The 25,216-nt window shown below is 35.5% G+C and overlaps 1 protein-coding gene across 1 annotated transcript in view; it reads left to right on the forward strand.

Moving 5' to 3' along the window:
- The first annotated feature begins 10,382 nt into the window (after positions 1 to 10,382).
- Positions 10,383 to 25,216, forward strand: part of LOC129229603 (chorion peroxidase-like) — an 89,491-nt gene continuing 74,657 nt past the window's right edge. Inside the window, exons 1-5 of the mRNA XM_054863941.1 lie at positions 10,383 to 10,516; positions 17,733 to 17,901; positions 20,388 to 20,603; positions 22,818 to 22,946; positions 23,944 to 24,073. Coding sequence (XP_054719916.1) covers positions 17,805 to 17,901; positions 20,388 to 20,603; positions 22,818 to 22,946; positions 23,944 to 24,073 — 572 coding nt within the window. The 5' untranslated portion in view covers positions 10,383 to 10,516; positions 17,733 to 17,804. The remainder of the gene's footprint in view (positions 10,517 to 17,732; positions 17,902 to 20,387; positions 20,604 to 22,817; positions 22,947 to 23,943; positions 24,074 to 25,216) is intronic.

The raw sequence follows: 25,216 nt of genomic DNA on the forward strand, positions 1-25,216 counted from the left end.
TTTTTATAACCTAAAAGTGAAGAACCTAGTGAAAACACAGTTTTCTATGCACTTGTGTCAAAAGGGGCCAAAATAGGCAATAGCATTTGTATATACTCCAGGTTCTAATTATTACTACAAGTACCTCCTTAATACGGGATAATAACGGATCCAAGTCGGTAAGAAGTAACGAAAGTTCGGATTCAACAAAACAACCGATAAATTGAGCATAACATAAACGAGCATTCCCATAAATAAGCAACTGTACACGCTGAATACTATTTTTCATTCAAGCGAATGAAGTATTAAATTGCATAGTAGAAAATTACACAAATACAAAATACGACCAACAAAACTACATTATTACGCTACCTCGGTACCCACTACCACATTATACACACCTAATGGCTGTCCGAATTAAGCGAAGTCCGGTTTAATACGGTCCGGATGAATGCATGTTTACTTTATGACCACTCATTTTTCCGTTCAAATCATAAAAAGCATAAATAATTTGCTAGCAGTGGAGTTATCGCGACATCAGATTTATCGAAAAAGAACCAATGCACAATATTCACAATCAAACTTACCCCCTTTTCCTGGCTTTTCAAATTGCTAAGTCATTTAAAAGGTCCATATTCAAAGTAGTACTGGACGCGAAGTCTCACAAATAAAGTAACGAACACAACAAAACACAAACCTTCCTGCTTATGATACTTCCGAATCACGCTAAACTACGTTACGTTTTCTAAAAGATATTTCGGCAAAAGCTTTCTAAGTAAACGAGAGCGCTTCAAGAATTTCACAGCAAATTCACCTCTACTATCCAAGGTCAACACAAACACAACACGTAACTAATTAGGGAATCGAAAAGCGAGGTGATAAATTTCCCCCAACATCCCTTGCGCATCCTCAACCAATTAAATCCCGTCATTGAACTTTCGTTGCGATCGTATGCAAATGAGTTTCGCACCAGAAATCGAGAAAATCTTCTTTTGTTGTAAAATGTTCGACTTTGAACAAAATATACAAAACGAACATTTGTCAGTTCCCGACGTATCACTCCTGTCTTATTCGAGTTGTTTGCGAGAAATGGGGAAAAAACGAATGCTGGTGGGCAATTTTTTACGGAATTTTAAATTATTTTTTTGTAACTGAATAAGAATATAACTACGGGCGCCCATTGCTTAAATTTATGGGTGGGCGGAAATTTTCAACTTTGCGAATGGAACTCCAAATTTCGACGAATGATGATAATTTTGCCGAACCAGCCGACAAAAATTTGCCGAATAAGGAAATTTTTGGGAGGCCACAGTGACCTCCCATCGGGGCTCCCCCTGAGTATAACTCTTCTTTGTTTGAGAAGAAACATCGAAGAGCTTGAATGGGTATTTCAATCTGGGATAAAGGGATTTGAAATCCCACGATTTACGAAAACAAATCTTGAGTTTTAAAATTGTAATCAGGAGGTCCCCCAATGAGAGGTCACTGTGACCTACCAAAATTTGCTCATTTGGCAAATTTTGCTGGTGATTCGGAAAATTTGTAGACAATATTTAAAATGGTGAAATTATTTTTTTTCTTTTTAATTTTTTAAAAAAATTGTTTTTTATTGATGCCCAATATTCTTTATGATATATACGGGCCTGCTCGTATTTTATCGTTCGACAAAGATGGAATTTCATTCTGCTAATTGAGAGTTTTCTTTTTCCTAAACAAATTTAACCCGGGGAGCCTATAATTGTGACTTGTGAGTGTAATAGTTGTGGGATATATGATGGAGGCAGATGTTAGAGATAAGGTGAATACGAGTGTTACATTCGACAAATAAAGATATTATCTTAAAAAAAAAAAAAAAGAAAATCCAGCCTAGCATTCATTTGAATTTTGACGTCTTGAATTTAAATTATGTTTTTCGCAATTACGAGTTGTGGCAGTGCCCGACTCGTTGTGTTTCTTGTTTCTACTAATGGAATGGAACTGGGGAAGAAATTTGCACCCATCACATTGTGACTGATAGTTTTCTAGATTAGGCTATCCATTAAAAAATAAATAGTAAATAGGATGCTGTAATGAAGATATCATCTTTATTATGGCCAATTTGCACCCGTATACTTGACGTAAAGATTACATTTACTGTATACACCGCCATGGTATTTTTATTTCTTATCATCCTTCAATATTGGCAATTAGTCATCTGAAAATTTTGTACCAAGATGAAGTTTTCATCAATATAGTGGTTTTTCCCTCTATTGATATGACACGAAATCCGCCGTTTTTAACCTACTTTCCCGGTGAAAGTCAAAGAAAGAAGAAAAAAGCATGAAAGAAAGTTTAGTGCATTTTGAAAATATCGCGAAAAAAAACTCAAAATTAAATAAAACAAGAAAACAACTATCGAAAAATTAAAAATTGGAAAGTAGGGTAATGAGATAGGTGAAAATGTTGGTCGGCTGTTTGTCTTGCCCCCTCCCCCCAATAATTTTTGAGTGAATAGCCCGATTCGAACAAATTTATTTTTATTCGAAAGATCTCGGTGAGGACACCTCATTCCCATATTTATTTTTTGACTAGCATTACCCGCACGGCGATGCTCGTGCTAAAAACTTAAAGGAAGTCCGTTGAATTAAAAAAATCTGTGACCCCCCCCCCCTTCTGATGCGAAATGATAATTTTTCTTCAACTAAAATGCGTACACACCTCTTCAAATAAACCTATTCAAGTCTCTTTCGAATTTGAAACTATTCGTCAAAACACATAAGAAGATAGCCGTGTGCTGAGACCAGCTGGTTCGCCTTTCTATGCAAGAAGCCCCAAAGAACGGGGGGGGGGGGGGATGGACTCTCAATGCCCATTTTATAGGAAAATAACAAAAAGCACGTTCACTTTTATGTGAATGCTGTATTTTTTCCAAAGTCGGGGGAGGGGGGCGGCATTGATCACCCGTTGAAGTTCCGTAAATAGAGGTCTATCTATCTCTAAAACTAAACACAGGAAAAATTGCGAAATAAAGGTTTTTTTTTTCAAAAATTCATAAAAAATACCAAAATTGCTCTATCTGCAAAAACGTTTTTTTCATCATACTTAAATTTAAATTTGATACATTTTAGTACAAAAAATATTTTCCTGGCGCAATTGGTTCGAGGTCTGTAAGGGAAAAAATACTCAAAACTGCTAAAAATCACATAAAACATTTAATAACTTTTTTCTAATTAAAATATCAATGCAAATTATAGCCTATAGCCTTCCTCCAAAAATGGACTGTTCAACAAAAAAGAATTTTTCAATTTGAACTAGTAGTTCCTGATATTAGCGCGTTCAAACAAACAAACTTTTCAGCTTTATATTATTGGTATAGATTTGAACAATTTTTCGTTCAATTTTAAACAGTTCATAAAAGTTTAACATTAGCGCCTACGGGGAAATATAAATTCCGCACTATGAGGCGATTTTTTTTCAAACAAATAATGTCAGGGAAAGCTCTTATTGAAGAACATGTATAGAAAATAACTTTTTGAGTTGAACAATTTTTCGTTCAATATACGGCGACCTTAAAGTCAATATAGATCCCGAATTTAAAGGCGGATTTACTTCAATCAAATTTTGTTGGAAATAGCTCTTGATGACCCCCAACTCGCGATTCTGTCTCCTGGAATTTTAGAGCAGTCGACTCGGAATCCGACTCCTGTACCCGAAAATTAGTCGGACTCCTACTCTACGACTCCGGCTCCGTAGCTTTGGAAAAAATTTAAACACGGAGGGGGAAATGACCGACTCCGATTCTTGGGAATTTAAAGTCGTCGACTCTGACTCCGACTCCTTTGTCCCAAAATGAATCCAACTTCGAATACGCAAACATTGGCACAGTTGCGGACTTTCAGGGAAAATAACCGATTCCAACTCCTAGTCTTGGAATTAAAAACTTTCGACTACCGAATCTGACTCTTTTAACCAAAAATGCGATTAACTCCGACTGAGTTTTTACTTAATTCGCAACTCCAACAAACTATAGAGGGCACTGCAGCCACCGTCTAGTGGCAGATGAAAAAGGTAAAACAAACGCACGCCGTAGCGTAAAAAATGCTAATAAGCCAAGTAATTTTTGTTTGTATGCATGACTTTTTTGTTTTATTTTGAACCTTTACTTTGAACTGAAATTTCGGGGTTCAATTTACAAGCGGATGTACGAGCTATAAATGAAAATATAAAATATTCCCATAAATTTTGATGAACTACTGTAAAAGCACTTATTTTCGCGAGCCATAATTTTGGCAAAAATAAAGATATCGGCGAGTTCGCGAACTGGAAATTTCGTGATTTTTATACGAACAGAACCGAAAGTTGAAAACATAAAATTGAAATCTTTCGTGTGCCTTAGATTTTTGCGATTACAACACTCGCGAAAATAAGTGCTTTTGTTACAGTATTTGACAAACGCACACTGTTGAACCAATAAATTAAAAAACAAAAACTAAAGGTTTTGGTTGAAATTCTGAAAAAAAAAAGGCCACAGTAACCGATACAATTAATAGCAAGCAATTATTTAAGTGTTCTAAAAAACTGATACTTGGCGCATTAATAACTCTTAAACAATTGAATTTACAATATGTTTGCTCGGAGCATTTGTTCCAGTTTTTTTCAATTACTGGGAACATTTGAACTGCAGAAAGAAGATAGAGTTTTAGTTCTTATAGGGATAAGCATAAGCTAAATGTTGAAATTTAAAATTTGAATACCGTGGGTTTTTCGATAAAGTTAAAGCGAAGCTCTTCTCAAAAGAGTCATGTCCAGTTAAATATGCAATTGAGTCACTTAACTTTGTGAGTGTTATCACACAAAACTCTATTTCCTCTCAAACATCTTTCATTGAAGCGGAAAACATAGCTTAAATCTGTATCTGTAAACAAATTAGATTTTGGAATATCTTACTTCAAATTCTAGGACAGTTAGATCATTAATTCGTAAATGATTAGCTTGATATAATTTTACATACAAAAATAGTTCTTTTTCCAAAATGAGTCAGCGACCGATTACAGGAATAGAAGATTTTTAAGTTTAAAATTATTTAAAAAAAAATAAAATAATAACTATAAAAACTCCCGGAGTAGGCGTGCAAACATGAGCGTAGCTAGAATTTCCCTTCAGGGGGTCTAACAGCTCTTACATTACATATCGCACCCCGCCATGGAAAGTACCACTCAAAAAAATCATTGAAGAAAATCAAGGTTTTAAGCAATACTAGTTTTAAAAGATTTAGTTTCAAATATTATAATATGTGCAAAAAATTAAGATGTGATGTTCACTGGTTAGTTTTTTGATGTCTAAATTAGCAATGCATATTTAGAGTTCGAAAATATTTGTTCTAAACATGAAAATGCAATGATGTGTCACTATTGATTTTATCATTTTTACGCCACCATGCACCAGTTATGTAAGCTAACTCTGTAAGAGCTTTTTGGCAAGAAAGAGCACCAAATTTATATAAATATTAAATCAACTAGGGGCTCCATCTCTGCTCGTTAGCGCTCACCAACCCCGTAGATTGCTTCACAATCATAATTGATCCGCAAAGATTTAAATCGTCAATTACAATGAATCAGATTGAAAATGCGTTATGAGTTTCATTTGGAACAAAAAGCATCCCTTTCCCTGGTTTTAAACTAACTTGCAGAGCTATAGGTGCTATGGGACTCCTGAGCATCGCAAAACTGCAATTTTATATACTTGAAAAGTCGCTTTCAAATTCGAGGTCTCAAGTAGTATATTTTGCTGTCTAGTTTCGGGCTTCGATTGAGTTGAGCCTAGGATTTTCTTTTGTATCAGAAACCCTTATTTATGCTGTTCTAATTAATTGAAAAAATCGGAGCAAGCTTTATTTGATGCAGAAAAAAAAAATCACTTTCGAACGACATAGAATGTTAAGGGGTGTGGGAAATCTTTCATCCCTTTAAGAGGCAATTGGCGGGAAATTTTATCTTAAAAATCCAATTATGAAAACATTATTTCGAAATTTAAAATACAAAACCCAGGTGCAAACCCCTTGAGCTCGAAGAAATTTGCACCGAATTCGAAACTGTAATTGCTATGGTGTCTTTTGGACGCAGGACCGCCCACAGACATCCTTTTCACAACTTCTTTGACGTTAATTTTTTAATATATAGAGATAGAGATACCAGTGGCGCCGCTACAAGGGGGGGGGGGGCGCCGGGTGTCACCCGTCTGGGGGGGGGCATTCAAAGAGGAATTGCAAATTTTTCTAAATATGAAGTCAAAATGCATTTTTAAGGCTACAAATTTGAAAATTTTCCTGGAAAAAATTACCGGAACCCCCTTTTTCTCTCCTCACATCATGGAGTGAATACTATATTCGAGATTAGTTTCATATTGTTAATACCTTGTAATGACTTCCTCTTATACCAAAAACTGAACCCTATTATCTTTCCGTGTTTGAGATACGTTTGATATATTAAGGGGCCATCAATCCCATACACCACCCTCACTTTTTTGACCTCTCGAGTCTCGATCGGCTGCACATTTGAATGTAGGGCAAGTTACATGAAAAGCGCCCATAGTTTTTATTTTGTACATTATCCCACTTAAAGTTTCATTATAACACAAATGCAGTTGTTTCTGAAAATTGTGTGAATTTTATGCTTTCATGTGCACAAAGAATATTAAAACATTTTTTTTGTTTGTGAGGGGGACACAACAAATTACCACCCCCGAGAGTCACCCGTGCTAGGTACACCACTGGTGATACCCAGTACCTTTCCCCCAAATCTTGAGTTGTGTCACTTTCCTTGCCGGGGTGCGATATTAGGATTTATAATAACGTCAAAAATCAAGTGATAAGGGGTGGGGATCACCGCCAGCACCTTCTGCAGCATCACCGTCGACCGGCTCCTCACGATGCTGCTCCTACAGCGAAAACCGTCTCCAGGATACGTCAATATCCTACACTTACACGCATACATACACGCACGTACACACAAACACATACACACACATACATACACCTACACACAAACACATACACACATACATACAGAAACCTGCACATACACATACACACCTACACACAACTATCCACACACTCATGCCTGCACACAGACACAAACACACATGCCTACACACACATACATATTCCCCCCCCCACACACAAACACTCATACACAGAACTACCCACACACTCATACCTGCACGCAGACAGAAACATACATGCCTACACACATACACATACCCCCTACACACAAACACACATATTCCCCACACACACACATAAACACACACGCCTACATACACACACACACACTCGTGATTGCAAAAAACATAATTTGAATTCAAGATATTAAAATTCAAATTAATTTTTTTTTTAAATTCTCTCTGTGTGTATCTTTTTTTCTGTTACATAAAGCCATGTGTTTTTTTTTTTTTCGTTCTTTAATGCTCCCGCTGCTTTTTGTTGGATTGACTAGGGAGGGAGAAGGGCATCAGGGGAGTGATGCAGAGGGCTTTTAAGTAGTGAATATAGAGTATCCCCAATTTTAGGGGTTCCAGAAGTTTCTTTCCCGGGGAAAGTTTTGAAAAATAGATGTACATTTCGAGTCCTTGCAAGTGGTATTAGGAACAACAACAAGGGGTATTTTACAAGTGAGAGTATAATTTTTGTATATCATACGTTTATGATATGGTGGTTCCCTAGAAAAATATTGATAGTCATCATGGGGTCGTTTCTGACATTTTAAACGTATTTTTTTCTGAAAGAGCGTTCTTAAAAGCATAGGATTTGATCATTTTTTTAAATAATTTGAAAAAGTTTAATATTAAAAAGAATATTTTAATCGGTGCGTAGATTCAATTTCCTTTTTTATGCTTCTGCACATGACATCACAAGTGATGAAATGCCATTCACTGATGGCATTAGCGCAGGGGCGGCAATTCAGCATTTCATTTGGGGGGTCGAGTTTCTTAAATATGAATTACCACAGTATGGAACCAAAACACATATTGGCTAACAGCAAGTAATCATGATATGGGTTTAGAATTAATAAAGATAAGTGTTCAAAAAAATTTAAATTTTTATGACAAAATTCGTAGTTTGATTTAGAATATGTTATTATACCAAGTGTTTTGGTACTACAGTTTTCACCTTGTAATAAAGTTTTGATGCTTGATTTTTAAAATACGGAAGAACAGGAAATCTTGTTACTAATCCAGCAATGCCCTTGCCCAGTGTCATGCTCTTTTTTCAGCTAAGTTTCCCCCCCCCCCATTGTGCTTTGAAAATAATTCTCTAAACTCCTGAAACACGAAAATTATTATTTCTCTACAAGCTGAACTGATTGGAATATTTGAAAAATAATTAAAGTAACAAAGTTACGTATATGAAAACACACCGTTCACATCTTGCTCTTCAAAATCACCCAGGTAACTTTAAAAATTGTGATGATCTTCATTTTTCATCATTGAATAGTCTATTCTAGGCTAGTCTCTAAACAATTCTTCTCGCCTCATGCTATAAATTTTACTCATAATTGAAACTATTTTTTGTTTTCAATCCAGCTAATATAGAGGAAAATATTTATCATCAAATCTTGTGTTAATTTCATTAGAAACTGAATCTATTATTTTATGCAATATGTTAAATCAAGGTTTGATTTTACATCATCATGTGCATTTTAGTCACTTCTTCTAAATTCATTTGAATATTCTTTGCACCTTTTTAAAATTTTCTGGAGTAAGATTTTTTTTTGAAAAGGTTCACGCTTTGTTGAAATATACATCCACCTGAAATTTATTAATAGCCTCAATTGTAGCTTAAACTGAAACTTAAACAGTCCAAGAATTAAGGTTATGATCGGAAATGTTTCGATAGAGTAAAGCATTGTTCCAAAACTCTCCGCAATACAAACAAAACGAATAAAAATTCATATGAAGACATGTTAAAGGACATTAGCTTCTTCATTATTAAAAGAATTTTTTTTCCAAAATCACTGCTTTGAAATTATCGAGAACGGTTTTTATGGTTTAAAAGATCATCTCGTGGTTGCCTCTTGAAGGCCCTATTGTGTTACCCTGAGATTGCATTGTTAAAGAACCCACAGAAAAGATATTTGTTGATGGTGAGATATTTTTTTCAAAAATAGTATGTATTTTTTAAGGCGTATCTATGGAAGTATACTATGCATTGAGCAGTTGAAATGTGTTTCTAGAAGAAGAAAGTGATGAACACTCATTTAATAGACACACTTAAAATGTGAGCGTAACAATGAATGTAAAATACCAAGGCATTTAGTGAAAATCATGCGGCCACACCACTGCACGGACCTCTCATCCGTCGCTACACAGAGCACACAAGAGTGAAATATCTAGCCGATATGAGGTTTACGTCTTTAGTTAAAATTAACCATGATTCTTCATCAGTTTTTTCTGTTCTGAAAAGGCCGGTAAAAGCTTGATGAATTTCTAATTATTTAAAAAAATTTAAAACACTTGCTCATATCTGAAAATATGTCGAGTTTCTTCAACCATTACGTAGAAACAGCAAGATTCTTTTTTCCTGAATATTGGTTTGCGATTTATGTAAATTGAATTTGCTCGTTTTTTATCATTCCTCTCAAAAAATTTGGGGGTGCGACCGCCCCCTCTCGACCCCCCTATTTGCCGCCCCTGCATTAGCGCAAAGCGCACAATATTTAATTCGCTTCTTTACTCACATGTACTGACAACGAGCCGGTTGAAAGCAACCGTAGAGCGCAATATTTAATTCGTTTCTTAATCATCATCACGTGGAAACGCAGTAGACAGCAAGCGTAAGCATTCATTGCGCCAGTGTAGTACGCGGCAAAGTGCATCACTTGTGACGTCATAAAGACCAAGCCTTATTTTAAAAATCGGACGCGTAAAAAAATTAATTGAAAATTAAACATTTTGAAAATAAAAGATTTTCCTCGCTCCAGGTTATTTTTGAACTCATTCTATAAACTTCAGTGACTAAAAGTAGTACTTTTGACTGATGGAAGCAACCCCATTGTTAATGCATTTTTAAGGTCTGTAATCAATATTTCCTTACTTTCAACTGCGTGTGTTTCTTTTAGATCTCGTCAACAGAAGCAGGACATTTTTCATTGGAACGATCAAACTAATTTTGTAAAAATATTACAAATTCGAATACTGGCAAAAGTCGTAGCACATGTTTTGAAATTTGAAATGCTTCATTCATAAATATCGCGTGCGACACGAAAATGCGTTTCATTACCAGTTTCGGGAAAACGTTTTCACCTTGAAGATCTTCGAACCGAACCTCTTTTTTTCCTACTGATAAAACTGGACTGCCCACTTTTACCTTCATTATGGCCTCAAGTAATCAGTTTCCTCCAAGCTGTGTGATACAATCGTCCATCGTTTATTAGAATTTAGAGTTCCAAAGCACTTGCATCGGAAGGCGCAATGTTTACCTTACAAAACCTACAGAACCACTTGTTTGTTGCATATTAGAAAAACAGTGTAATTTATTTTGGGCATCTGTTGGCGTTTTTATGTAAGTCTTTTATTATTTATGAGTTATTATTATACGTGATGATTACGTTAAAAGAATTGCAGTTTTGTCACTTAGTTTTTAGAAATATCGTTTTTAAGAACATGAACGAAAAATGAAGGAACGAAAACGTGATTTTTGTTCCAGCAAAATTTAGAATACGATTTTTTGACACTATTTATGTGTCGCATTTCTTACCGATATTTTCAGTGTTTCATAACAATTATTAAAAGTATTCAAGTAGAAGTTTTGATTTTATTTTACGGTATTTTGCTGAATTTTTTTTTTTTTTTTTTTACGATTTCGAAGTTCGCACTGATTTGTTCTGGAGCTTTGCACAGAAAAATGAAGTTCAATTAAGACGCTCGTTGGTTATGAGAATTTTGCAGAGGCTTGTTTTTGTACGTGAAACTGTAGAAGCGATGGGGGGGGGGGACGTGGGATAATGTGACAAAATATTAATGTAAAGAAAAAGTTCGCAAAATTTTGCTGTGAATATTTTAATTCGAATCGATTTTCTTTAAACAACCACATACGCGTAAGAAACGCTTTGACTTGTTCACAAAAAATAAGAGATAAAAACAATTCGATTAAGGTACGGAAATTCAAAATTATTGATTATTGTGTTTTAGATTTGCAAGGAACTATTTTTTTAGATGTTGGAAGTGCTTTGAACTTCCGACTGCTAAGCAACAGTGGTTCTTTGGTGATTGCTGCTTATTAACTTTGTACTCTAAAAACATGTATTTGTAGTAATTTTTCAGTTTTGGGCTTTAACAACGTTTTTTCATTTCTCCCTATAATTCCTAAGTAGTTTGAAAAATGTAAAACTCGTATTTTGTTTTATTTTGCAAGTTTTCTACCTCCATTTATAAACAACTTTAATTACGACTGCGCTGGATATCTACAGGGTGTTCTGTTTTAACCTGCAAGACCTTTATTTTCGCAACCGTTAGTCCTAAATTTATACTTCCAATTGCAAAAATGTTCAAAATCAGATGAAGAGTTAAAATATGGAAAGTTTGAAGCAAAAATAGAAATTAGTCAAAAAGTACAAAATTTAACTTTTTCTACGTGCTCTAGGTCCCCTAACTCATATTTAGAGAAATAATTTCCATTGAAAAATATTACTTACACAAAAAACTTGAAACTTGTGCCACCAAAACTCAAAGAGATATTCGAGTTTAAAGTTTTAAGGGACCATGCAGAAGATGAGAATGGAACTTATCGCCCTTGCCGAAGAATGCCAGGTTGTCGAAGTAAAAAGACAAAATATTTAAATTTTTCATTGCGATTCAAAAATAAATGCAAATGTTATGCGGTGATACGCAAAAACACACAGCAAAGCCTCGAACCATTTGAAAAATCATACTCTATGCACACTTATAATTTTAAACACTTGTTAACCGCTATATTTCCCCCCAAAAGATCTTATTGACGGCGAGTGAAAAAGGTGTAAGTCACAAAACGCGGCGTTTCATATCTCGGTGGATATTGGTCGTACTAATTTCAAACCTTTTTGTGCTGGAATTATTTTTCAATGGAGAATATTTCACTAAACATAAGTTAGGGGACATGGGGGCCCTTATAAAAAGTTACATTTTGTATTTTCGACTCATTTTTATTTTTACTTCAAACTTTCAATATCTTAACCCTGCATCTGATTTTGAACATTTTTGCAACTGGAAGTATACATCTAGGACTAACGGTTGCGAAAATAAAGGTTTTGCAGGTTAAAACGGAACACCCTGTAATGCTAATATTATAAAGAGAGAGGGCGGATTTTTGTGTGTTTATATGTTCGAGGTAATCTCTGGAACCATTGCACCTATTTGAAAAATTCCTTCACTATATGAAAGGTGCTTTCTTATTGAGGGACATAGGCTATAATTCGAAAAAAATTCAATAAATAGTTCTTTTTTTTAATTTAAATTTAGGCCCAAATTTCATGTAAATTGCCTATTATTGGCTATTAAAGGGATGAAAAATTACTTGTACATATTAATATTATATATCGTTGAAAAGGGTAGAATTTTCTGCGTTCCAAACAATTTGTTTCAATGCTCTAACTTAATTACAGCGGGAGTAATTTGCGTCTTTAGCTCGAACTTTTTTAGGCTTAGCTGAAATGAAGGCACTACTTTCTTCATTAAATATATCAATAAAATGTGAAGGAATTGTCCCACAGTTTTCTTTTTGACATCATTGGAAAAAGCGACGTTTTTTACTCCAGATCTCTCTCGACCAGTGGTCGAAAAACTTAGCTTCTATCTTCAAAGGAAAAAAAAGTTACAAGCGTTTTTACAGTGGCGTAGCTAGACCCGACTTTCGGGGGGGGGGGGGTTACTTCTTTTTTATATATATATATATATATATATATATATATATATATATATATATATATATATATATATATATATATATATATATATATATATATATATATATATATATATATGTATAATCGCTTGGAATTTTTTTCCTTTTCTTCTTTTTTTTTCTTTCTCTTCTCTCTTCTTTTTCTCTTTTTTTTTTGAGACTAACTTTTCGGGGGGGGGGGGGGTTTGTCCCCAAAACCCCCCCTTAGCTACGCCCCTGCGTTTTTAAATCAAATTCGAAAAATGTCATTTTGATTCCGGTTGTCAACCATTTTATTTTCGCGTTTCCACGGTTACGCTTTTTGAATCCATTGTTTCTGTCCTTATTTTGCATTTAATGTCTTAAACTTTGTCTCCATGGTTACGCTTTTAAAATCCATCTTTCGCATTTTAATTTCTTAAAAGTATTTTAATATCTGTCTTCATTGTTCGGAAGGGTAATTTTGGCTGCTGTTTTTTTCTCTTTTATTTAAGCCTGATTGTTGAATATGTGTCTCTTGACACAATTTTTATTCTCAAGGTAGTCCGGGCAAAGCCGGGCAACGCAGCTCTTAATGTATAAAGATTTGAAAGCTACTGTTAATGTGATTTTATACTTTTTTGTTTGTTTGGCGGAACGCCTGTTATTGCCAAAGAAAAAACATCCACTTCACTCACAAAAGGGCTGGTTCCGGTAGCGTGGTCGCTTGGCGCGTTAGACGCTGAGCAGTTCAGTCTAGAATTATTTTTTTAAAGTAACCATAAATGTAATTCATTGTTTTGGCGATTTGTTTTGACAGAAAAGAAACTTTTGATTTGTTTTTATCAGAGTGAAGAGTACGACATATTCTTTTTTTCTGACGATTTTTGAATGTTCCACTGGACGTTTTTTTTTTCGTTAGACGGATGGATTATGATAGCGTGGTTGCTGGGCGAGTTTGGCGATAAGCAATAGAGTTGTGGAACTATTTTTGCATTTGAAAGATATTATTTGATGTATTTTTTTGTTTATTTGGCGAAATATTTTAAATTGCAGTAAAAACCGCTTCACTCGCTAAATAGAGTTTAAAAGCAATTGCTAATCTAATTTAATGATTTGACAAAAAGTTTTCAATTCCAAAGAAACTTTAATAGGTTTTTTTTGAAAGGTGTGTACGCATTTTATACAAAGAAAAATGATCATTTCACATCATAGGGGTTGAGGCGTCAATTTTTTTTATTCAACGGACTTCCATTAAATTTTTAGCACGGGCATGTGCGGGTACTGCTAGTCTGTAATAAGGATTTAGCTGCAGTTTCAATGGAATGAATTCAAATCCTCTACGGCATTGGTAAAAGCTGTTAGAGCATATTATTGTTTTTGAATGATTTAAGCAGCTCGTCCTCATGTTGTCTCTCATTGCCATTTTTACTCCATCTTTAACTAGTATATTGTGGCCATCACGAAACTTTCTTCTATATCTTTCTTATAATTCTGATCCCTCCCCATGCTTGACGAGGAAGCAATATTCCCAACAGAAACAAAAAAACACATGCAAAAACTTGACGACCATCCCAATGTCTGAAGTACCGCAAAATCAAAGCAAAGAGCGAAAATTGAAAGTTAGTTTAAAAGACTTGCTTGAACTAATTACAAATATTTTATTTGTTAACAAACATAAGATGGCAACAGTTAAAAATTTTAAATCATTTTGAGATAATCATAGACTAATAATAAGATTAGACCGAGCTATGGCAACCCTTTTGCTGCTCATAAACCAAACCATGTGACTGGTGGATATCCTAGCAACAGCGGGCGTTGATCGTAGCAGACGATCAACGCCCGCCAGAAATAAAATAAATAGAATTGATGGAACACGGGAGAATGATCTTTTATGGAGTCCGATTTGTAAATTTGTTATTCTAAGTTGTAAATATTTTGTTAATATAGTGGGTTTTTCGTTTAGATAGCATTGTGCATTTTCTTTGGTCAATTTCAATAACTCTCTAAGCAATTAAAGATGCAAGCGCCCAAAAAGAATCGGCAAACCGTAAGATTTTTACCTACAATTTCAATTTAAGATACCGATTAGTACATTTTTGCGTTAACGCAAAATGTTTACGACATTACGTTCACGCCAACGCTGACGTAGCAGTTCCAAATGAAATAAAAGTTACTAAAAACTGTGATCAAAAACTAATTACTACTGTCAAAATATTGCATAACTGAAAGAAAAACAGTTCAATCTCTGCACCTGGAAAAAAATTATAATGAAAACACATTTCGTCTTAAAATACATGTCGAGTGCCAAACTATAGATAATGTTGCCATCTAGCAACCATGCTGCCAAAGTTTTCGCCAAGCCTCCCACCAGTCACATGATGTATTCATGAACCAATTTTTTCATCAGCAAGTCTGGGAAAGCTCGGTCTAGAGCCGCTATATAGATAAACCGACGCATCAGCTTAAGTTTAGCCATTTTGGATCGGATTTTACATTGTTGCGCTGCTAGGGATACCACAGCAAAGTTTTGGATTTCGCCAAATTTACAGAAAATAATATTTTATTTAATAAACAATTCACGTGCCGCTAATAATTGCTCACTGAACAATCACCAAACGTGATAACTCGCCAGAAAAAACAACCACTCAAACACGCGTTTCCGATCCAAAATGGCTAATCTTAAGCTGATGCGTCGGCTCGTATGTATATAGGGGCCTTAGCTCGGTCTACTTTTATTATTAGTCTATAGAGATAATATTTCCGATCATTTCCATACAATTAAAAATCACGAGAAATACGCAGACGACAGTTTATTACGATTTATCTTTCTTATTGTTGCATTAATAAAGCTATTTTTATTCGCAAAAAAAAAAAAAAAAAAAAAAAAAAAAAAAAAAGGGGGGGGGGGAAAAAAAAGGAAAAAAATCAGCACCTCTTGGAGCGATTGGCGCCAAAATTGAATCAACGCGTGTTTACATATGGATTCACATTTATTCCAAATTTCATCTAAAACGTAGCATTACTTCCTGAGATATGGCACTCACAATGGAAAAAAAAAGAACGTTCGATTGCGCCACCCCCTTTTCGTTCGATTTCGTGCGGTAGTTTTTGCTGTAGAGCGGCCACAAAAAACTGGTCCCACACATACGTGACACACATACACACACACATATACACACAGACAGACAGACATTTTCCAAAAATAGTCGAAATGGACTCAGTACACCTCAAAACGTTCGAATCTTTCGAAATTCAAAAATTTGCACGAATCCGATACTTTCTTCTATATATTAGATATAGAAGAAAGTAAACATGGTCGAAATGGACTCAGCACACCTCAAAACTTTCGAATCCATTGAAATTCGAAAATTTGCACGAATCCAATACTTTCTTCTATATATTAGATATAGAAGAAAGTAAAAATCAGTTTTATACAGAGGTTGGTTAGATTTTGTTTTTTTGGCACAAGAGCCTTAATAGGCTATACTGCGCCAGACGATTGTTTGAATACAAAAAGGTAGCAAAGAAGAGAAATTGTTTTAAGGAGTGAAAGACATAAAACTTCTAGAATTTTGAAAAATTTTCTCGGAGAAAGCACATAAACAAAGTTTTAAATTTTGGTTGGTTAGTTCTATTGGGTTATATGGCGTAAGAGCCTTGATAAGTTATACTGCGCCTTTACGCACTGGACTGTGATCTTTAATTGCGCTTTGACTTCATTTTGAACACATAACTTATCGTTGCTAGAGTTGGATAACAACAATATACAGGGGCGGCCTCTTAACCTTCAGTATTTAGAGAGGGCACTGGATGAGTTGAAGTAATGATACGCAGGGCATGCTCAGAAATTTTGGGTCCCTTCAAAAATGACTTTTACGGCCCCCTCCGTATTGTTTACCCCTACGTCCCTACCTATATTTCGTCCCTTATTTCAAAAATCTCGGGCCCCCTTCAGGCTCAGACCCGAGCCAACAGGTGTCCCTTCTTCCCCTTGTGCACGCCCTTGGTGATACAATGGTGGGATAGGTATCGACAGTTAGCAGTATATGTGCCATTTGCAGTATAGCTCTGGCAAGGCGCGGTAAGCATTGTCATGTGTTGATTCCATTAAAAAATAAATCGTTCTAAAGATGAAGAAAAAACATACTACAAGTCATTTTTAAAATTCAATACATATGTTTTAATATTTTGTGGTTTATAAAAAATATTCTCTGTTATTAAAATGATAAAATTTTTGTTTTTATCATTTTAAGTAAATGTGTAGAGCAGTACTTACTTAGTTAATGTTAGGCATGTTTTGATTTTAAATGTTTAATATAGTTTATTAAGTGTATGCGGAGAAAGAAATAGTTTAATTCGTTTACTTATTTTTCAGAATTTTTAAAATCACTTAAACATTCATTCATTCATTAATTCACTTGCATTACTTCTTACATTGGTTTACTTATTTATTCATTCATTCACTTATTTTTTTTATTCACTTTTTTTCTCATATATTAATGAATTAATTAATTATTCGTTTTTTGTTTCATCATTTATTCATTCATTCTTTTATCAACTCATTCATTTGAACAAAAATAATTTTTAAAAACTAAATAGGAAATATTTCTTGGAAAGTTTTTAAAATTTTCACTTTGTATTTCTCTTTGACGCAAGTGAAAATGTTCCACTTTCTTTTTGAAGATAATAATTTTTTTGCCAAAAAGAAAAAAAAAAAAAAAAACATTGCAAGTTTTATCATAAAATACATTATTTTTTCTTTATGTACTGTAACTTTGAAAGCAAATTCCCAATTTGTTCATTTTGAAATAGGCAAGTTATCTTGGATATTTCATTTTGCCCCGCATTTCCTCAATTAATTTGGATTTTATTTTTATAGGTTAAAAGAAATGTCACTCAAACTTCTTGCATTCTGCCGATTTGCGATAGAAAGAATGAGCCAACCTATTAAATGATGATCTGCAAGACATTATTGTTGCTTTTGATTTATTTTCTGGCATTAGGATCGTCTGATGTTCATAATTTTAGAAGACCAAAACGACATCATGGTAAGGGACAGCATTTGTATATATTATATATTCACTTCGAATATGTAAGCTCATCGGTTCATTTTTCACCTTTCTTTTTGAAAGAAAGTTTTTGTTACATTGTATTTGAATCTCGGCTTTTGAAATCGCAATCATTTAAGTTTTATATAGCAACAGCAAAAATTCCCGAGAATAAATTTGCCGGTAGGGGCACTATTAATCAAAATGGTGTTAACCATGCAGGAAAACAGGAGAAAGCATACTATGTTTCAGAATACGTCAAATTAATCGTCGGTCAAAGAAATTTTTGCCTGAAGTTTTGTGAAGAACCACTGCATACTGCATCGGGTGATGGGTAAAGAAGTAGCAGATCCTAGTTGCATCAAAGAGTCTGTGGTTGCATGTCCTCTTACACGGGGTCTCCAACCTACGGCCCACATCTGGCTGAGAGTAGATTTTTTCCGGCCCGCGGGAAGTTTAAAAACTGAAGCAAGTTTTTTCAATTGGATAATAAAACAAAATCTCATTACAGTGAATACCAATACAACGAATTATCCGTTTGAACGAAATAAATGTTCAGTTCTGTTTTAATTGCCATTTTGCTTGAATCCCGTTGCAATGAAATTCCCATTACGACGAACAAAAGTTGCATTCCCTTGAACTTCATTGTATTACGATTTAACGGTATATTTCCTTTCGTAATTTTAAAGGAAACTAAGCTCAGAAATAATCTAAAACCACAAATGAGTTCTCAATTAAAAACGAATTTGTGGATGTATGGGAAGGAGGGCTAGCGCTAACGAATCCATCTGAACTGATGTATCAGAGTTGGATTGAGGCCCACCTAGCCTCAAAAAGTTTACAATGAGCCTCAAAGAAAAAAAGGTTGGAGTCCTCTGGTCAATCCCATCGCTGGATTCGGCGTGCTAAATTAAACATGCCATTGTTGTATTGGTCACCGAGATCCCTTACAGAGAACTCCCTTCCCAAGAATTTCTTGCGATTTGTATCTAACTTTTTGTGATTGTTTTCTGTGAGAGTTTGTTAACGCATTTTATTTGTTGTTGGTTGTTTAAGACACGGCGTTTGTGCTTCCATTTTTCCAGGACTTAAACCTGTAAGTCCTTGGAAAAATTTAGTCTAAGTTAAATAAGTCCAGTGGATAACTCTTGAGCGTGAATCATTAATAAGGTATGCTCTATCACGAGTGCGGCAGGAACTAAAATACTGCAATGATCTTTGTCGTGTCATTGGAAAGCAACCCGCAAACAGAACATCTATAAGAACTTAGATATCTATACCCATGCAAAATACCGGCAGCCCGATTATGACATTTAGAGACTGCTTTTTCGTCCTTGTTATGGACTCATCTGTCTGGAATAATCAATAAACGAGCTGGAAGCAAAAGCCCTCTCATTGAAGCTGAGATTACCTTGAAACTGGTGGCTAAATTTATCACACCAGCGAGAGTCCGCAAGCAATGTTGCATTGAACTCGTTAATTGAAGGTATTGCATTGGTAACAAGTTACCGGTATATTACATGTAGTTCTATCTAAGCCCTGACTTTTAGAGCGATCACTCACTGCTTATTGGATATCTATAGTGTTACTGTAAGTTAAATTCAATACAACGATAAAATTAAAAAATTTAAAAACCCCCGACTGAGTCGCACTGTAGAATCAATTGAGAAAATTGAAAATGATTTTAAAAGCCTTATATTATTCAAAATCAATGTCAAGTATTTCATTTGCTATTTAATAGAAACTGGCAACAGACACAAATTTTAAATCATTTGCGTTTTATTTCCTTGTCGGCCAACAATGAATTCGGTTATCAATCGCGTGAATAAAGGCCCTGGTTTCCTAGGAGCGAAGTCATCGAACTTCGGTGTCGCTCCTCGCCGAGGGGAAAACTTGATTATTCTGCGCATGCGCGCTCCAAGCTAAATCGATGTCGTGAATGGCCACGCCGGAATCACTTGACTTCAATTTCAGCGTCACGGCGAGGAGCAACGCCGAATATCGGCGAGTTCACTAATAGGAAACCAAGGCTTTAGCCGTTATTAAAATCTGCTTAAAAAAACGCTATAATTCGAATTTTATGAAACATGAAAGTTCCAAACACATTCTATCCGACGCGGAAAAAATTCTCTTAATTTTGGTAATAAATTAAAAATTTTTAAACTGTGTTTTCAATGCAAAATCGCAAAAAACCTTTTAGAGGGTTTTAGATAATAACTTCTTTAATTAATATCATCCAAAGACGCAACCTAGATAAAAACACTCTCGACCAACTCTCCTTTCGAAAAAATTATTTTTTCAAAATCGGTCCATCCTTTTAGGCACTACAGTGCTACAGACAGATACACAGATACGTCAAACTTATAACCCCCTTCCTTTGTGTGTCGGGGGTTAAAAACAAGTAGTTTCGGTGTTTAGAGACGTGCTTTCTTTTTCCTCGTTCAGTATGAAACTCCCAATACTTATATGCATTTCTTTATTTACAGAGACAGAAGAAACACCCGTGGTGTTCCCTTTTATTCCAGAGATCCCAGAGAACAAATGTGTTACGTACAACGGCGGGGAAGGAATGTGCAGGTCTGCAGGCCTCTGTGTTTTTCGATTCGAGAGCACTCGAGACCAGGAAGCATCCGTGTGCAAGATGGACAGTGGTGAAATAGGGACGTGCTGCCCCGGAAAGCCACCACCATCCAGAGCAACAGGTGAAAAATAAGATCAAAAAATCGAATTCAATTAAAAAAAAAATGCTTACATTATTCTGTTATTGATCTGTCACTAGCACTATCGGAATGTTATATTGCGTAATGTTGTTGCGGTGTTCCGGTTGAACATTCCAGAAATCTGGCAAGAATGTATTAAATAAGTGATTTACTACGAAATTCAACGTTTGGAGAAATTGTGCTGTAAAAGAGCAATAACATCCATGAGATTCAAAACAGAATTAATAGGGAAAAATAAATTATCGTTCATATAAATGTAAAGGTATCAAGGCAAATGTTGTAAACAGTGCTGAAGCGAAAAAGAAACATTTTTAAGAACCTCTTTTTCTATGCAATCTTTTGCATTGAAAAAGGGACAGTGTGCTTATGGCAGTTGCACTGAGCTTTGAAATGAAAACACATTCATGTTTGTGAAAATTGCAACATGAAGGACTCAACAAAATAAACAATCAAAATTATAGATCAATGAAATGAAAATAACTGGCTTAAATTAATGTCGAATGTAGCTACCCCACGCAGCTATGCGAGCCTATACACGTTTTGGCATCAAATCATAATCGTGCTGAATGTCACGATTGGGAATAGCATTCCATATGGCTTTAATCTGAAGCCAAAGTTCATACGTACCAAATGCCGGACGAGGCACATGGGTAGGTCTCCGACCAACGCAATCAGAGACATCCGAGAGTCATATCCGGAGAACGGGCAGGCCAAGGAAATAGCGTAACCTCTCGTGCACCGAAGAGCACTTGCACGTTACGTGCGACAATTGAACTTGCATTGTCCCGCTGAAGCACTGCACCAGGAATGCTCTGAAAAAAAGGGTAGTACCTCCGGCACCAGAGTGTCCCTGAAGTAGCGCTCGCTATTGAGGTTACCCGTAATTACGACTAGATGGGACTGCCCTTGATATTCAATGGCGCTCCAGACCATGACGCCTCGCGTTATGCCGGTATGACGTCGGAGGTGACGTTCCCATGTGTAACGTCTGGCGCGTACCCGTCCATCGTTATAGTGCAGATTAAATCTGGACTCATCCAAGAAGATGACCTGTTGCTAGTTCGCACGCAATTGGGTGTGTTGGTGGGCCCATTGAAGCCGGAAGTGACAGTGGTTGAGGGTAAATGGAATCCTGTATGGGGGAATCTTTCCATGCAGGCCCTAACGCAGCGGGCGTCGACGAACCGTGGATACAGCAAGTGTGACACCTTAGCCATACTCCAACGTTGTGCTAGCGTACGAGATGACGCTATACGATCCATCACAACTAGGCGGGTGAGGTGTCGATAATCTCGTGGCAGCCCCTCGGTTGCGTGGGCTGGCGCGAGTCTTTCGGCTAATTTCATCGTCCTATGTCCATCTTTTACAAATACGCATCACAGCTGAGGCATTACGCCACGTGCGTGCATTGATTTCTCTATACCTAAGCTCATCCTCACACATGCGGACCATGCGGCCCTATTCGAACTGCGTTACTCGTTCGTATGAAGCTCTGCGTTTTGGACGAGGCACATTGAGTACTAGAGAAACATCTACCATCGGCAAATAATCATACAATGATTCCAAATAACCTTTACAGCCCTTTATATACAGAGTCTGCGCTGCAGTTCAGAGGGCGTAACTCGGTCCACGCATGCGCGACGTCCTTGTAATTCTAATCATTTTGCATATCCTATCCTGCTATACATTTCTTGTGAATTTCAGTTCATTTGCATAATTCCTTCTTGGTGTTGCAATTTTCACAAACATGAGTGTACATTCGGACAAAAGCCTGCATTTTCTTTTGCTGGAAATCTTTTCATCCATAAGCTGACTTATATAAGCTTCTTTTGCATTAAAAAAGAGGTTCTAGTAACCCGAAACACGCGATTCTTTACTCTTTTAAGCATAAGATAATTACTGTTTTCTTACAAGATTGGGAGTTTGATATTTTACCTTCAATTTTGAATTAAAGCTGTTTTTTTTTTTTTCAATTTTCTTCATTTTTCTTCATTTTATGATGTGCTTTTATTTCTGTATCAGATCACACATTTAATGATGTTCTTTCAAACTTTCTCTGATTTGAAAGGCAATTAACGCGAACTATAAATTTTCACGTCTTGTATTTACCGTCTTCAACTATACCATAAATTATTTATTAATAATTGAATACCTCTTTTAAATATTTTGAAACTAATGTTTAGCAATTAATTTCAGGTCCCATTTTCCCGGAAAGTCCAGACGCAATGCCTGATATTTCTTCCTCTGATCTGGACTTTGCTGGGCTAGAAGGACGATCTATGGTGCAGCGAATCGAGCAGCTGGAATTCGAACTTCAACGAAGAGGTAAAGTTTTTGAGGTTTAAAAAAAATAAAATGTTTAAGGATTTCATGTGGAGACTGGGATAAGATGAGGTCTGACCCTGATGGAGTTCTAGTCTTCTCGATCAGAATACACATTATATTATGCGCGAGGAAACTTTACACCGCTCACTATTTCTTGAGCGTTTACATGTGTTTATTTCTGCTGTGCTTTATATTTTTGAAAATAGTAACTTTTTCTAGTTTTCTATGTCCAAAAAAGGAAACATAAATCAACTTAAAAAAAAGTCGGATAATTTAGAATTTTCTTAAATGTATTGAAAAGGGAGGAACTTCTAATGAGTGTTCCAATACATCAGATCCAGAACTAGATTGACAGCTAAATGAGCAATCACGGTATAAGCCAATTAAAATATATATATATATATATATATATATATATATATATATATATATATATATATATATATATATATATATATATATATATATATATATATATATATATATATATATATATATATTCTTTCTTAAACCGGGTTTCTTCACTCCAATTTCAGTTATTGGCATCGTGTAGTTTTTCGTCCATGCGAATTATGAATTAAGCTACGAAGAAATCTGAAGCGAGGACTCTGCAGTTCAACTACATTATTCTTTTTTAAGCTATCAAGGCAAAAACTCGAAGTTTCGTTTGCGCGTAATGTAACCCTTAATTTTTTACCACAATATCTATCAAAGAAAAACAAAAGGTTGAACAGCATTTTATCGCAGTTAAACAGCAGCAACAGCAACACACACACATCTTATTATAACTGATTGATGAGAACTCAGGAGCAGTCTTAATGACACGAATCTGAATCGTGGTTTCATTATTTCAGACCAAAGGGACTCTTATCACATTTAAATTTTATTTCGTTAGACATTTAATTTTTTGCTACGTTGTGCCACATGTGCATGCTACGCTGAAATAATGGATAGTTTTGTTTCAGCTTGACTTCTATTAATATTTTTATGCATATAGGACTAACCGTGAAGAAAGGAAGTCCTGAATACTTCTTGGAAGCGCAGTTTGATGGGGATAGAAGAAAGGTCTGGGAACTAGGAAAAGGCGGGCTTACTGGTGTTGAAGCTACTTTGAAATTAGTTAAAGCGTAAGTTGTACAGCACTCATATTTTTTGTTTATTTTGTTAATTATATCAGTGAACGCTGTTATAGATATTTTATTTTTCAGAATTCTTGCAAGTTTCTTCATCAGAATATTTCTAGCCGTTCTTTTTGAGAATAGTTTTTTCGTTTTAAATGAAATATAGGCTGTTCATAAATTACTTTTAGTCTTTGGCTTCAGTAGTTTTATGGCTAGGTAATAAGGAATGGTTATTAATATGCGGCAAGGTAACTATGTGGTAAGGTGAATTTTTATTTCCATATGCTAAACAAGATTGACGCAAACAATAAATATTTGGGGAAGATTTGTTACTCTGTTAGGAGTCAACTTTTAAGATATGCCATTAATTGAATCGTCATAGTGGTTTTAGGTGGGGGTCATGTGTACCTCCTGATTTTACACATGATATGAAGAGAGACAGTCCATAAGTCAAGGTGTGATTTAACTTATGCACATCTGCATCATTGATCCATCCATTTTTTAGAAATTATATCGTTAACGTTGTTATCTTTACAAGTTAAAAAACGTGTTACCATTGTACTGTGCCATGATGGATCGCCTGCAAGCTGATCCCAATAAGATGAGGTACCCCCTAACTGTTCCCTAAATGTCCGTCAACAAGTGGTTCAAAGATTTCCTAGTAAATTAATTGCAAGAGATGGTTAGATTCGGTAGGGTGGTCATCATGATCACCCGACCTTTGATCATTAGATTTCTTACTTTGAGGTTTTTTGAAGAATCAAGTACACCGATTGAAGTTTCCAGACTTACAGACTTTTGAAGACAAGAGACAAGCAATTGCAATGCATTCATTTGAACATGACGCCATGGATTTGCTAGACACGGAGAAAAATTGAATATCTACCGGACATTGTCTGTACCACTCAAGGTGAACACATTGAAATGTATGAATGAGGAAACAAATTTTTGGGAGCTATCTTACCACATATGAGGCACTAAAAAGCAAAGAGAAGTAAGTTAACATTTTCAAGTTTTGTGTGAAATGCGTTTAAAGTTCCGGTCCTAGGTAGGTTTTCATTGAAATGTTTGTCTAAATCATGTTGTATAGCAGCACCTACCAGAGCTACTAGTACTATTTGCTGCCCCAAGACAGAGGAAAGGTTCACC

Source organism: Uloborus diversus, chromosome 9, assembly GCF_026930045.1.
Source record: "Uloborus diversus isolate 005 chromosome 9, Udiv.v.3.1, whole genome shotgun sequence".
NCBI lineage: Eukaryota > Metazoa > Arthropoda > Arachnida > Araneae > Uloboridae > Uloborus > Uloborus diversus.